Source organism: Mastigoproctus giganteus, chromosome 13 (genome assembly GCF_048544385.1).
Source record: "Mastigoproctus giganteus isolate SK-2022 chromosome 13, ASM4854438v1, whole genome shotgun sequence".
NCBI classification, from domain to species: domain Eukaryota; kingdom Metazoa; phylum Arthropoda; class Arachnida; order Uropygi; family Thelyphonidae; genus Mastigoproctus; species Mastigoproctus giganteus.
In genome coordinates, this window is record NC_143587.1 from 126,654,065 (window position 1) to 126,669,381 (window position 15,317).

General features: G+C 37.1%; 1 protein-coding gene across 1 annotated transcript in view; it reads right to left on the reverse strand.

The window, feature by feature from the left end:
- The window catches only part of LOC150076427 (arf-GAP with dual PH domain-containing protein 1-like), a 218,737-nt gene that overhangs the window by 147,920 nt on the left and 55,500 nt on the right, over positions 1 to 15,317 (reverse strand). Inside the window, exon 5 of the mRNA XM_090387357.1 lies at positions 10,301 to 10,519. Within this exon, the coding sequence (XP_090243483.1) occupies positions 10,301 to 10,519 (219 nt within the window). The remainder of the gene's footprint in view (positions 1 to 10,300; positions 10,520 to 15,317) is intronic.

Here is a 15,317-nt window from a genome sequence, read left to right on the forward strand (position 1 = left end):
TCTCTACTCCTGAACTAGTCTATAATCAAGTTACTCAAGAAGTAGACAGGCTAAGGATTTTGAGAAGTCTTTTGCTAAGAGTACAAACAAAAGTAGCAACAAATTATTTGTATCAGTTAACAATAAAGAAAAGGAATGGATTGCACTGGTTCACTGGATATGAATGGCATAACTATTGATGATTCTGTAGGTTCCTAATGAAATGAATAAATATTCTGCATTCACACAAAACCTTTTTAGAGATGGGGTTAGTAGAAGTATATCTAATACTGATTGGGTGTTAAATGATTTTAATGATTAAAACAACAGAAAGGAAGGTGGAAGAGAAACTACTGCAGATAAAAGAATACAAAGCACACAGGCTAATGGAATCTATCCAATTATATTAAAACAAACTGTACAAGATGAAGTTAAACCTTTAACCATAATAATCAGAGCATTACCAGATTTAGAGTAAATCCCTACAAACTGGAGATGTGTGCAAGTGTATCTCCTATTCAAAAGGTGATTCAAAGGGTGAAGTGGATGGATAAACCACTAAGTACTGTAAGAATGGAGTCAACAGTTAAAGTAATGCAAGTTCATTTTAACAGGAATGGAGTCATACGGCAATCACAGCATGAATTTGTTAATGGGAGACTGTGTCTGACCAATTTTATTAGATACTATCAGGGCATCATCATGGGCTGGATACATCAAATAATTTTGACTTTATATACTTTGAGTTCAATAAAGCCTGTTCCACATGTATGATTGCTGTATGAATTGGAGCAATCGGCAAGTTACTACTATGGATAAAGGGATGATTAAGTAGTAGAAGACAAAGAGTGGTTACAGATAACTAATGCTCTTCATAATTGGTGGGATCCTCTTAGTGCTTTTAATACTTATTAATGATATTGATGTAGGTATTTAAAATTTGACATCTAGTTTGCTGATGATACAATGGTGGGTACAGTGGTTAATTACAATAAGCAAGGTATGCCACTTATAGGTGATCTGATTAAACTAAGCAGATGGGCTGAAAAATTGAAACTGAGGTTCAATATTGATAAATGCAAGGTACCGCATATTGGTAGCAGTATTTCAGAATAACATACCATTTGGGCGGTACTAAACTGAAAGTAATGCAATAATGAAAAAGATCTAGGGGTAACTGTACAGTCTAACTGCAAGAACATGGGGTTCTGTCAATGATATAAAGGAATTTTGCCAGCAGGGAGAAAGGTGATTATTCTATTTTATAAGACAGTAGAAAGGCCACATCTGGAACCACATACAGATTTGGAAGCCTCATTTTAATAAGGACATATATCTGTTGGAAAGGATGCTGAGAAGAGCAACAAGATTAAATAGGAGCAGAAAAAGATATCCTTACCAAGAAAAAAATGGGATTTTGTAAATTACAATTTCTGAAAACTAGCCATCTGTGTGGTGACCTAATTGCAGTGTGTAAGACCTTAACAGAGCTAAGTAAACTAAATGCAGATGGTATCTTTATTCTTTCTCAGATACACATATATGGGGATATAAGTTTAAATTCAAACAGGAAGGTTGAAGGATAGATCAACAGAACTTCACATTCAGCCAAAGAGTAATCAGTTGTTGGAATAAACCTGCATGTGATGTTACAGAGGAGGGTATTTAAATGAATTTAAGGAAGTTTTGGATAAATTACTGGAAGGAATGGGAAAATGTTGTATAAGCTTTGCTTCCTTGCATTATGTTGCCAATGCTAATACTCAAGCAGGAAAATACATTTAATAAAATTATTTCTTTGAATTGCATGCAGTTTGGATTTTCTGTAGAATAGGGTGATTAGAAGAGTATGCACACTGATGAGAATCGATGGCAATGAAAGAGTCTGTGTATACAATGGTTTGTTGAAATGAAAGTTAAATTTGGCATACAATTCTGCAGTGATTAAACTAAGCAAGTGCTACTGATTACAGTGAACGAACTCTCAGTGAATGAAAAATGTCAGTAATTGTGCAGTCATATATGAAGTTTTCTGAGCAATGCAGATAGGCTGCCAGAGCAGGTCATGAGGTTTTGTCAATGATGTACAGGAAATTTGCTAGTATGGAAAAGGAGGTGTTTATCCCTTTGTATAAGGAAATGGTCAGGGCATGCCTTGAGTACTGCGTACAGGTCTGAGTGAAGGCCTCATTTTAGGAAGGATGTAGAGTTTCTTGAACATGTATGGAGAAGGGCAGCAATATTGGTGAGGGGAATGAATGGCTCCTCTTATCAAGAAAGGCTTAAGTTCTGTAAATTGCAGCAGCTGGAGACTAGGCACCTGCAAGGTGATCTGACTGAGGTGTATAAGGCCTTGAATGGGTTGAGCATGCTAAATTCTGATGGGATTCTTCTACCTGCTCAGATTACGAATCTTAGGGGGCATAAATTCAAATTGAGAAAAGACAGTTGTAGAATAGATGTGCAGAAATTTGCCTTTAGCCAGTGGGTGGTTAATTGATGGAATAAACTTCCATCCGTCTCTGTGAAAGTTGATAGCTTAAATAAATTGAAGGAGGAATTGAACAAACTTTTAGAGGGATGATTGGTTGTGTAAAATTGTTTTTTTTTTTATAAGCTGATACGCTTGCTTTCTTGCATCACATGCCACTACTACTACTACTACTACTACAATGTTCTAAACGCTCTTTTTCATAGCAAGACAGACCACACTGAAATACACAATAGTGCTCTCCAATATAAGCAACTGCTTTGGCTCAACCCATTGTTGTGAATCAACATTTTCACAGATGAAAAACACTTACCTGGAAGATCAACTGAAGCTGAAGACTGCTGGAACCAAACATCAAATTCTTAGTAAGAATAAAGTCATAAAAAACTCATTAAATTATGGCTGCCTCTTCATCTTTTAAAATTCTGGTAAATGTGAAAAAGTGAAACATTTTCATTTAAAATTAAATAAATTGTTTTTATCATTAGCATTAGCAGAGGCATATGATGCAAGAAAGGAAGCTTATGCAGCATCAACCAAAAAAAAAAAAAAAAACCTACTCCCATTTCACCCCTCCGTTCGTTCGAAATACCTGTCCAGCTGATCCTTAAATTTATTTAGGCTATCAACTTCCACAACAAGGGATGGAAGTCTGTTACACCATCCAACTACCCGCTGGCTAAAGGTAAATTTCTGCACATCTATCCTACATTTGTCTTTCCTCAATTTGAATTTATGCCCTCTCAGGTGATTATTCTGAGCAAGAGGAAGAATCCCATCAGCATCGAGCGTGCTTGAACCATTCAAGGCTTTACACACCTCTATCAGATCACACCACAGGTGCCTAGTCTCCAGACACTGTAATTTGGAAAACTTAATCCTTTCTCCGTAAGAGCACCCTTTGTTCCATTCACTTATCTTGTTGCCCTTCTCTGTACTCGTTCCAGCAGCTCTACATTCTTCTTGAAATGAGGCCTCCAGACCTGTATACAGTACTCAAGGTGCCGCCTGACCATTGCCTTATACATGGGAATAATCACCTCCTTATCCCTGCTAGAAAAATTCCTGTATATCATTGACACGACACCATGAGCTACTCTTGCAGCCCGATTGCACTGCTCAGAAAACTTCATATCTGCCTGTGCAATTACCCCCACGTCCTTTTCATTCTCTACCACTGTTAGTGTAGTACCACAGAGTTGATACGTTACTCTGGGGTTACTGTTTCCCATATGTAGTACTTTACATTTGTCAATGTTAAACTTCATTTACCACTTCTCAGCTCATCTGCTCAACCTTTCCAGATCCTATTGCAGCAGCATACTGTCAGTATACACAAAATGATATACACATGCTAAGATCAAGTGTCCTTAACAACCCTGCCACCTTTGTATCGTCTGCGAACTTGGATATTAAGCTTGATATACCATCATTAATATCATTTATAAATACAGAAAACAACAATGGACTCAACACTGAACCCTGAGGGACTCCATTAATAACATTAATCCACAATGAGCAGTGTCCACTGATTACCACTTTCTGTCTTCTCCCTCTCAACCATCCCTTTATCCATAGCAGCAATTTGCCTCAAATGCCACACTGCTCCAATTTGTGCAGCAGTCTTCCATGTGCAACAGTATCAAAAAGCCTTTCTAAGATCCAAATATATAATACCAAAGTTATTCCCTGCATACAGTTCTTTTGTGACTGGATCATAGTATCCAATCAATTTGGTCAGGCAAGACTTTCCCTTAAAACCATGCTGTGTCCGAGCTATAACTGAAGTCTTGTCTAGATGATCCTGCAGTGCTTCTTTAACCAATGCCTCCATTAATTTTCCTGGAACAGAGTCAGCCTTTGATCCTCCTTTGTGAATTGGGGTCACATTTGCACATCTCCAGTCTATGGGTACCACCCCCCCCCCCGAGTCCAAAGAAGCTCTGATAATTATGGCTAAGGGTTTGCTTACTTCCTTTGCTGCCTCCTTTAATATAACTGGACAGATCCCATCCACCTTGGGTACCTTTTTTATGTTTATCCTTAACAATTTGTCCTCCACTTTCCTCTCAGTTATTACAAAATCATACTGCCAGAGTTTACTTCACCTCTGACATTCCCCGTCCTGAATAACTCCTCATGTGTGAATGTAGATGCAAAATACTCGTTTAGTTTGCTAGCCACGTGAGCAGGATCATCAACAGCTGAACCATCAATATCCAGTGGACCAATCTGATTCATTTCTTTACTTCTAGAGTTTACATAGGTAAAGAATTCTTTTCTGTTTTTCTTTGCATCCTTTGCCAAGGATTTCTCATAATCTGCCTTTGCCTGCCTAATCTCCTTTGTGAATTGGTTACAGACCAGCTTATGTCTATCATAGGCTTCCATGTCACCTATTAATTTATATGTATCCCATGCATTTTTCTTCTCTGTCATATGTCTCATTAGTTCATCTGAGTCCATTTAGGCCCATTTAGGAGGTAACAACGAGTTTGAAGACGAGGGTAGCCTGTGCGGACGTAGCTTATTGCCGCTCCTGGAACAGAGAAGTTTTTTCTGATTTATTTTCTGTTTTATTAGCTTAAATTGGCATATTAACTTATTTTTTAGAGTAGCTTTATATTCCTAGTTACGATACGTAGTTTAAAGTTTAACTTAGATAGAGATTTTGTAGGTATTACTTAGTATTGGTAAGGGTATCAAATCCATGTGTTACAAGTTACAGTTCCGTTGAACGAGAGGTTTTTTTTTTTAACCATATTTAGCCGATTTATTAACCAATTGTTATATCAAATTATTTTCTGTAAGTAGCTAGTCAGGATGCTTAGTTTATTCTGAATTGAGACAGTGAGATTTGGAAGTTAATCGATACTTAAGTGTCCATAGACTTACCTGTAAATTGCCACCATTGTTACGCGATACAAAATATCTCCCACTAGATAGCATAAGCTTAGTATAGTATAGTACATAATATAATATTCTCAATTAATCAGTAAATCTATTAATCTTGTTGAACTTCATTGCCAATTAAATTGTACTTTTAACTTTTCACACAGATATAAGTAATGCAGAACTGGAATTTGGGGAGTACAACTTCTACAGAAAGGATAGACAGGATAGGAAGGGAGGAGGGATTATGCTATTAGTTAAGAAACACATAAAATCCAAGGAAGTGAAGCCAGTCGACATCGCTGAACAGTGCAGTGTCGAGTCAGTTTGGTGTGACATAAGCATTGGGAGATCAAAATTGAGAATAGAAGTGTGCTATAGGCTTAATGACTCTGATGAGTAAAGAAACTGTACAGGGAAATAGAGTGGGCCAGTAAATCAGAGAGTCTTATAATGGGGGATTTTAATTTATCAGATATTGACTGGAATTTGTGGGTTGGTCACTCACACACTAGCAAGACTTTTGTGGATTTATTGGATGATTGTTTTCTAAATCAGCATGTTCGGGAGGCAACTAGAGGAAGCAATACTCTTGATTTGATTATCAGTAGTGATTCTTCATGCATTAAGAATCTGCAGATACAGGAACCACTAGGTGGCAGTGATCACAGTGTGCTGAAGTGGGATTTACTCAAGGAGGAAACTACCATCAGGGGTAAAGGGAAGGGTTATTGCTTTCGTAAAGGCGACTACGATGGTCTGAGACAGTATTTAAATTCTATACAGTGGGACCAACTGATGATGTTACCAACAGCAAACTCAAAATGGGAAGCATTCAAAGAACTTATCTTGTAAGCTACTAGGCTTTACATACCAATTAAGAAATATTGTTCAAGGTTCAGGCCTAAATGGATGTCAGATGAACTAATGAGACATATGGCAGAGAAGAAAATGCATGGGATACATATAAATTAACATGTGACACAGAAGCCTATGATAGATATAAGTTGATCTGTAACGAAGTTACAAAGGAGGTTAGGCAGGCGAAGGCAGATTACGAGAAATCTTTGGCAAAGGATGCAAAGAAAAACAGCAAGGAGTTCTTTACTTATGTAAACTCTAGAAGGAAGGGGATGAATCAGATTGGTCCACTTGATATCGATGGTTCAACTGTTCATGAAGCTGCTCAGGTAGCTAACAAAGAAGCACTGCACAATCATCTTGACAAAAATTCAGTTATAGCTAAGACAGCATGGTTTTGTTAAGGGAAGGTCTTGCCTGACCAATTTGATTGGATACAATTGGATATTGGATACTGTGACTATATGATGTAGTCACAAAAGAATTGGATGCAGGGAATAACTTTTATATTATAAATTTGGATCTTAGAAAGGCTTTTGATACTGTTGCACATGGAAGACTGCTGCACAAATTGGAGCAGTGGCATTGGTGGCAAATTGTTGCTATGGGTAAAGGGATGGTTGAGTGGCAGAAGACAGAGAGTGGTAATTAATGGACACTGCTCATCGTGGACTAATGTTATTAGTGGAGTCCCTCAGGGTTCAGTGTTGGGTCCATTGTTGTTTTCTGTATTTATAAATAATATTGATGATGGTATATCAAGCTTAATGTCCAAGTTTGCAGATGATACAAAGGTTGGCAGGGTTGTTAAGGACGCTACTGACGCCATGCTGCTGCAACAGGATCTGGAAAGGTTGAGCAGATGGGCTGAGAGGTGGCAAATGAAGTTTAACATTGACAAATGTAAAGTACTACATATGGGAAACAGCAACCCCAGAGCAACGTATCAACTCTGTGGTACTACACTGACAGTGGTAGAGAATGAAAAGGACCTGGGCGTAATTGTGCAGGCAGATATGAAGTTCTCTGAGCAGTGCAGACGGGCTGCAAGAAGTGTAGCTCATGGTGTCTTATCAATGATATACAGGAATTTTTCTAGCAGGGATAGGGAGGTGATTATTCCCTTGTATAAGGCAATGGTCAGGCCGCACCTTGAGTACTGTATACAGGTCTGGAGGCCTCATTTCAAGAAGGATGTAGAGCTGCTGGAACGAGTACAGAGAAGGGCAACAAGGTTAGTGAACGGAAGAAAGGGTTGCTCTTACGAAGAAAGGCTTAAGTTTTGCAAATTACAGTGTCTAGAGACTAGGCACCAGCGAGGTGATCTGATAGAGGTGTATAAAGCCTTGAATGGTTTGAGCATGCTCAATGCTGATGGGATACTGCCTCTTGCTCAGAATAATCACCTGAGAGGGCATAAATTCAAATTGAGGAAAGACAGATGTAGAATAGATGTGTGGAAATTTGCCTTTAGCCAGCGGGTAGTTGGTTGGTGGAACAGACTTCCATCCCTTGTTGTGGAAGTTGACAGCCTAAATAAATTTAAGGCTCAGCTGGACAGGTATTTCGAACGAACGGAGGGGTGAAGTGGAAGGGTGTTTTTTTTTTTTTTTTTTGGCTGATGCTGCATAAGCTTGCTTTTTTGCATCATATGCCTCTACTAATGCTAAACCTTGAACAATATTTCTTAGTTGGTATGTAAAGCCTAGTAGCTTCCAAGATTAATTCTTTGAATGCTTCCCATTTTGAATTTGCTGTTGGTAACATCATCAGTTGGTCCCACTGTATAGAATTTAAATACTGTCTCAGACCATCGTTTTACTTCCATATAGTTTTTCAAACTCTCAGAATGGAAACAACTTTTCTTTCTCTCTTTCTTCTATTAACCAAATAACTTATGTATTGCTTGGTCACTGACTGCACTGCTCCTTCCTCCCAGTTGTAGAGATGGAAACATGGATGGTAAGCTAACCCCCAGGACCAAAGTATGGAATACAATAATTTGACTTCTCACAGAATCTTTGATCCTAATCAGACAGACATGCAACTGCAAGAACAAAAGTCTTCCAATGCCAAAAGACAGATGCATGTGCAACAAAAGTTTTTCTTTCTGCATTCTCTGACAGATAACACACTTAACAAATTCTATCCCCTTTTGATTCAGAAATGTATTGAAAACATGGCTGGTCCACCTAAAATGGTATACAGAGGCTAAGATCAGGTGATCTCGTAGTTGAAATAACAGTAGATTGTCATGCTGTAAGATTCCTGAATATCTCCTCTTTCAGGGCATCCTGGCACAAGTAACTCCACATGTCTCTTTAAATACATCAAAAGGGATAATTACAGAAGAAGAAATTAGGCAGGAAATAATGATTCAAAATATCATATAAGCAAAAAAGATGGCTATCAAAAAAGATGGTACACTTATACTTACCTGTACATTCATTCTTACCATCAACATCAATGTGAAACCTCACGATCCTAACCATGTCAGATGTTTCAAGTGCTAAAAATTTGAACACCCTCAAACAGTCTGCAGAGTTGTTAAGTGTGCACCCTGTAGATCCAAAGAACTCACATGCACATATTGTACTTTGCAATTATTAAAATGCCCCAAATGGAGAAGGGAGATGAAAATCCAGAAGTACAAGGTTGATCATAAAAGATCATATCAAGAAGTCAAAAAAAAAAAAAAAAAAAAAAAAAAAAAAAAAAGCAATTTCCCACCCAATAGAACATCAACATATGCCTCAGTAATCCAACTGAAATGCACAGCAATAGTACAAATAGGCATTACTATCTCATCAAATGGGGGAAAAATTTAGCAGTGGGGAAAAATGATATCCCAAGCACAAACATCAAACAATTACATATGGTCAATTCTCTGAAGTTTCACAAGTTTATAAAAGTATATACTGACTTCTTAAAATTTAAATGTTTTCCCGGAACTAAATTGGGAGAACATTTAAAAATGAAAACAACAGTCAGTTTGTGACAGGAGGAATGCTACATCAATCACTTTGGAAACTATCACAGTAAGAGTTGAACTTTCAAAGGATCTGGGTGAAATTTGTGATTATTATCCAGATTTTCTAAAACTAATACTGACAGGAGATAAAACAAGGCATTATCTTTTACAATCCAGAATCAATACAATATGTCAATCCTCTTAATGGATATCTACCAACAAGGAAAAAATATTCAAACTGACAGGTCTAAAGGTGAAGTTATGGTAAATTATGTTTTGACTATAAAGGCATAACCATTATAAATTTATATCAGGAGATTATTCCGTTAAATAATAATACTTAGAATTGTTAAGAATTTGACAGATGCAAATTAGAAGGAAAAGAAAAGACCTGATCTGCAGAAAGGAAAAATTGGAAATTATTTGAAGATAATAATCCAGCTCATCATGAAACAATATGAATAAGTTTTAACACTATGTAACTGTCTTACGACAACCTTCTTATTTACCTAGCCTTTCAACATGCATTTTTATTCCTCTCCCGGCATAAACTAACTGAGCAATTAAGTTCATTCTCAAGAAAAATTCAATATGTAATTCCAAATACGGAGGATGTGGAAAGGTCGGGGAATGACCACCGCATATCCCCGGAGCAATATGGCCTTAGTTGCTAATGCTCCTAAAAACCAAATAACAACAACAACAATATGTAATTAACTGTCCTGGAAATTCTTTCCTGCCATGTAAATTTTTTGGTATGCATTATTTAAAGGAATTAAGGAATTATTTTATTTGAAAGGACTGAAGAAACAAATTTAAATAAATAAACTAATTTAAGGACGAAAATCTTGAGCAATCATAATGTCCACTAACTATGATGCTCTACTTCCTCAAATCCAAATTCTAAAAGACATTATCAAGATATTATTTGTTGTGTGCCAAATGGCACAGCCGCTCCATTACTTTTAGTAAAACATATGTAATTCCTGAAATAAATTCAGTAATAACTAGCTATTTACAGCTTGTAGTCATTTTGAATTGCTTGTGGAAAATTGTAAAAATTATATGGTACAATTATATTGCTTAATAATTATGATAAATTATACCATTGGATCTTCCAAATACATTAATTTTCGGTCATCTAGAGTAAACCATCGTAACTTATAGGAATCACTAGGTCGGGGACCAGTTTTGTGCAGCCATCCTTCTTTCAAGAAATCTCGTGTCAGGTGATGCGCTAGTTCAATTTCTAACGTACCAGGATAAGCAATCCGCAATCGATGGAGTTTAGCTGAACGAATAGCCATGTACCAATCTACTATGGTCTTAAAAATAAATAAAAAAATTTAAACAAGAGTAGAATAAATAAATGATAAGTTTAAAAAAAAAAAAAAAAAAATATATATATATATATATATCAGTATGTACTTAAAACTATGTGGTCTACAAACAATTAATTAATATGTATAAAGTTGACTTAACTTGAATGTGAACACCCAATCTGCTGAAAAGTTGACTCACTCAGAATTAAATAATGTATAAACAAATTTTCATAATCTATAAATGACAACAGTATAATATAAATTTAGTTTTAAGTTTAATTTTTTTTCTTTAATGTATCACAATTTACTAATGTAGGTTTTATCAAAAAAGTGATGTTTATTGAATCAGAAAAAATATAAAACAGACTGAAACATGGAGCATTAAAGATTTATACTCAAAGCCTTTGTAATATGTGGTAGTAGTAGTAGTAGAGGCATATGATGCAAGAAAGCAGCTCATGTAGCATCAGCCAAAAAAAAAAAAAAAAAAATCCAATTTCACACATCCATACCCTCTAAAAGCTAGTTCAGTTCCTCCTTGAATTTATTAAAGCTATCAACTTCCACAATGACAGATGGAAGTTTGCTCCAGCAATCAACTACCCGCTGGCTAAAAGCAAATTTCCACACATCTATTCTACAACTGTCTTTCCTCAATTTGAATTTATGCCCCCTCAGGTTTGTAATCTGATCAAGTGAAAGAATCGGACACAGCATGGTTTTGTTAAGGGGAAGTCTTGCCTGACCAATTTGATTGGATATGATGCAGTCACAAAAGAATTGGATGCAGGGAATAACTTTGATATTATACACTTGGATCTTAGAAAGGCTTTTAATACTGTTGCACATGGAAGACTGCTGCACAAATTGGAGCAGCGTGGCATTGGAGGCAAATTGCTGCTATGGATAAAGGGGTGGTTGAGGGGAAAAAGACAGAGAGTGGTAATCAATGGACACTGCCCATCGTGGACTAATGTTATTAGTGGAGTCCCTCAGGGCTCAGTGTTGGGTCCATTATTGCTTTCTGTGTTTATAAATGATATTGATGATGGTATGTCAAGCTTAATGTCCAAGTTTGCAGACGATACAAAGGTTGGCAGGGTTGTCAAGGACACTACTGACACTATGCTGCTGCAACAGAATCTGGAAAGGTTGAGCAGATGGGCTGAGAGGTGGCAAATGAAGTTTAACATTGACAAATGTAAAGTACTACATATGGGAAACAGCAACCCCAGAGCAACGTATCAACTCTGTGGTACTACGCTGACAGTGGTAGAGAATGAAAAAGACCTGGGGGTAATTGTGCAGGCAGATATGAAGTTCTCTGAGCAGTGCAGACGGGCTGCAAGAGTAGCTCATGGTGTCTTATCAATGATATACAGGAATTTTTCTAGCAGGGATAAGGAGGTGATTATTCCCTTGTATAAGGCAATGGTCAGGCCACACCTTGAGTACTGTATACAGGTCTGGAGGCTTCATTTCAAGGATGTAGAGCTGCTGGAATGAGTACAGAGAAGGGCAACAAGATTAGTGAATGGAACAAAGGGGTACTCTTATGAAGAAAGGCTTAAGTTTTGTAAATTAAGTGTCTGGAGACTAGGCACCAGCGAGGTGATCTGATAGAGGTGTATAAAGCCTTGAATAGTTTGAGCATGCTCAATGCTGATGGTATTCTTCCTCTTGCTCAGAATAATCACCTGAGAGGGCATGAATTCAAATTGAGGAAAGACAAATGTAGGATAGACGTGCGGAAATTTGCCTTTAGCCAGCAGGTAGTTGGTTGGTGGAACAGACTTCCATTTCTTGTCGTGGAAGTTGATAGCCTAAATAAATTTAAGGCTCAGCTGGACAGGTATTTCGAACAAACGGAGGGGTGAAGTGGAAGTGGGTTTTTTTTTTTTTTTTTTTTTTGGCTGATGCTGCATAAGCTTGCTTTCTTGCATCATATGCCTCTACTAATGCTAATGCTGTTAGAATTGAGCCTGCTCAATCCATTCAAGGCCTTATACACCTTAATTAGATCACCTTGCAAGTGCCTAGTCTCCAGATACTCAATCTGCAGAACTTAAGCCTTTCTTGGTAAGAGAACCCCTTTTTTCCCTCACAAATCTTGTTGCCCTTCTCTGTATCCGCTCAAACAACTCTATATCCTTCCTAAAATGAGGCCTCCAGACCTATATGTAGGCATGACCTGACCACTGCCTTATACAAAGGGTTAATCACCTCCTTTTTCCTACTAGCAAAATTCCTGTATATAATTGACAATACCCCATGATCTGCTCTGTATATATATATATATATATATATATATATATACTAATGTATACATCAGTCTATTATTTAGGATCTCTAGTAACAATTTTTAATAGGAAAAATTAAAATTAAAAACTTGGAAAGCAGGCCAATTTAAAATTTCTTTTTTTTTTTTTTTTTTTTTTTTTTTAAGAATGAGAAACCAGAAATCACACTGTCAACTTCATTGTGCCTCTTATAACCCATTTTTCACATGTTTCTCCATGTGTTTTCTACTTGTATAGCTACTTCTATGGGCACTGTTTTTTCAAATGGCCTTAAAAATACGTGGTCTACAAATTAGAATTGTTAAGCACTTGAAAATTCTAATTTGTAGTGGCTGATTTCAAGCAGCTCAATTGGGCCATATGATGTCAATAGGTTAACTGTTGATGATCCTGCTCAGGTTGCTGAAAAACTGCATTTTGCATCTATGTTCATACATGAAGAATTCTTTAGGAAAGAACATGCCAGAAGTTTATCAAACTTAATAGGGAGCTAAATGACTTTATGATAGGAAAGTAGAAGAGGAATTGAAGCTGAACATAAAAAAAGCACCTGGGGCGGATAGGATTTATCCAATCATATTAAGGGAGACAATAAAGGAAATAGTCAAACCTTTAGCCATAATTATGAAAGCATTCTTGGATTCAGGGTACTGCATATGTGCAAAATGTATTCACAATTCATAAAGAGAGATCAAAAGTTATAACTGAGTAATTACAGATCTGTTAGTTTAACATCTGTTCCAGAAAATAATGGAGTCACTGGTTAAAGAGGTAATGCTGGACCATCTGGACAGGAAAGCAATTATACCACAGTCACATCATGAATTTGTTAAGGGGTGGAACTGTCTAACAAATCTGATATCATATACAGTTCATCCCTGAACAACGCAGGGGTTAGTGGCCCTGACCACCCACACAGTCAAAAATCCGCGTATAACTTTTGACTCTCCAAAAGCTTAACTACTAATAGTCTACTGTTGACCAGAACCTAGCCGATAACATTAACAGTCGATTAACACATATTTTGTATGATATATGTATTATATACTGTATTCTTACAATAAAATAAGCTAAAGAAAAGAAAATGTTATTAAGAAAATCATAAGGAAGAGAAAATACATTTACAGTACTGTACTGTATTTATCGATACCGAAAGTTTATGTTGTCTGTTTACAAGATGAATTGTCTGTCTGTCAGTACCTACATCAATATTGTTTTATATGATACAAAACACTGTAGATTATACGTATTACTAACACTAGACATCAAAAATGAAAAGTTAATGTGAAAAAGAAATTCATATTTATTTACAGGTATAACGATTCATGCATTGATAATGAAGAAGCAGCAATATGACTGCTTTATGGTAGCCTAGCCTATACACTATGACACAAAAACGTCTCATACATTCTTGCCATACAGTTATTAGATTTTCACATGAAGACACTCACACACACATACACAACAGATAAGTTTATTAACTGTACTGCATGATGATTATTTACAATTCATTATTTGGAAGTGGATCATCATAAAGGTCTTCATCCTCGTTGTCTTCACGTTGAGGAAGAGGAGGGGGTTGGTCTTGCTGTCTCAGGGGTGGCAGAAGCGGAAGAGGTGGAAGGAGAGGCAGGCACACTCAGTGTAACTTCACGGAAATACATAGTAATTTCTGTCTGACTTTTTTGCTTTTTCATTTCTCTAAAAATGTTTCTATACGGTACCAATCCTCCTTCCATTGTTTGCTTTAGTTTGTGCCAGTATCATAGAAGGGTCCATGTCACAAAAGAAGTCTTGAATAATCGGAACCCTTCTGCCAGGTTGTCTTCAATTTGTTTTCTAGCACTGCTTCTTCTACGGCTTCTTCCTCATCGTCTGTCACTGGTTTGGAAGCACTTATCTCCTTCAAGTCGTCTTCTGTTAATTCCTCTGGTGTGGTGTCTATTAGCTCTTGAATTTCTCCAAGATCCATATCTTGAAATCCTCCACCTTTTTTGCCATGTCCACAATCTCTTTCATGATTTCCTTGATTGGCTGTCATAAATCCTGTGAAGTCATACACAACATCTGGACACAGTTTTCTCCAGCAGGAATTTATTGTTTCAGGCTTGATGGCTTTCATGGCTTTTTCTATAACAACGATGGCATCTTCAATGGTGTAATCCTTCAAGACTTTCACAATGTTCTCTCTATCAGGGTTCTCTTCCATAGCGTTGACAATCCTTTCCAGGGAGTATTGTGTGTAATGAACCTTAAAGGTCCTTATGACCCCCCCCCCCTGATCTAGAGGCTGAATTAGAGACGTTGTGTCTGGGGGGCAAGTAGACCACTTTGACACCTTCAGTGTTGAACTCATGGGGTTCTGGGTGGCCAGGGGCATTGTCCAATATCAAAAGAACTTTAAAAGGCAGTACTTCCTGACTACTGGGACAAAGCATTGACGGATCCAGAAAAAAGGGAAAAGATAAACACCGTTAAAGGTGTTTATCTTTTCCCTTCAA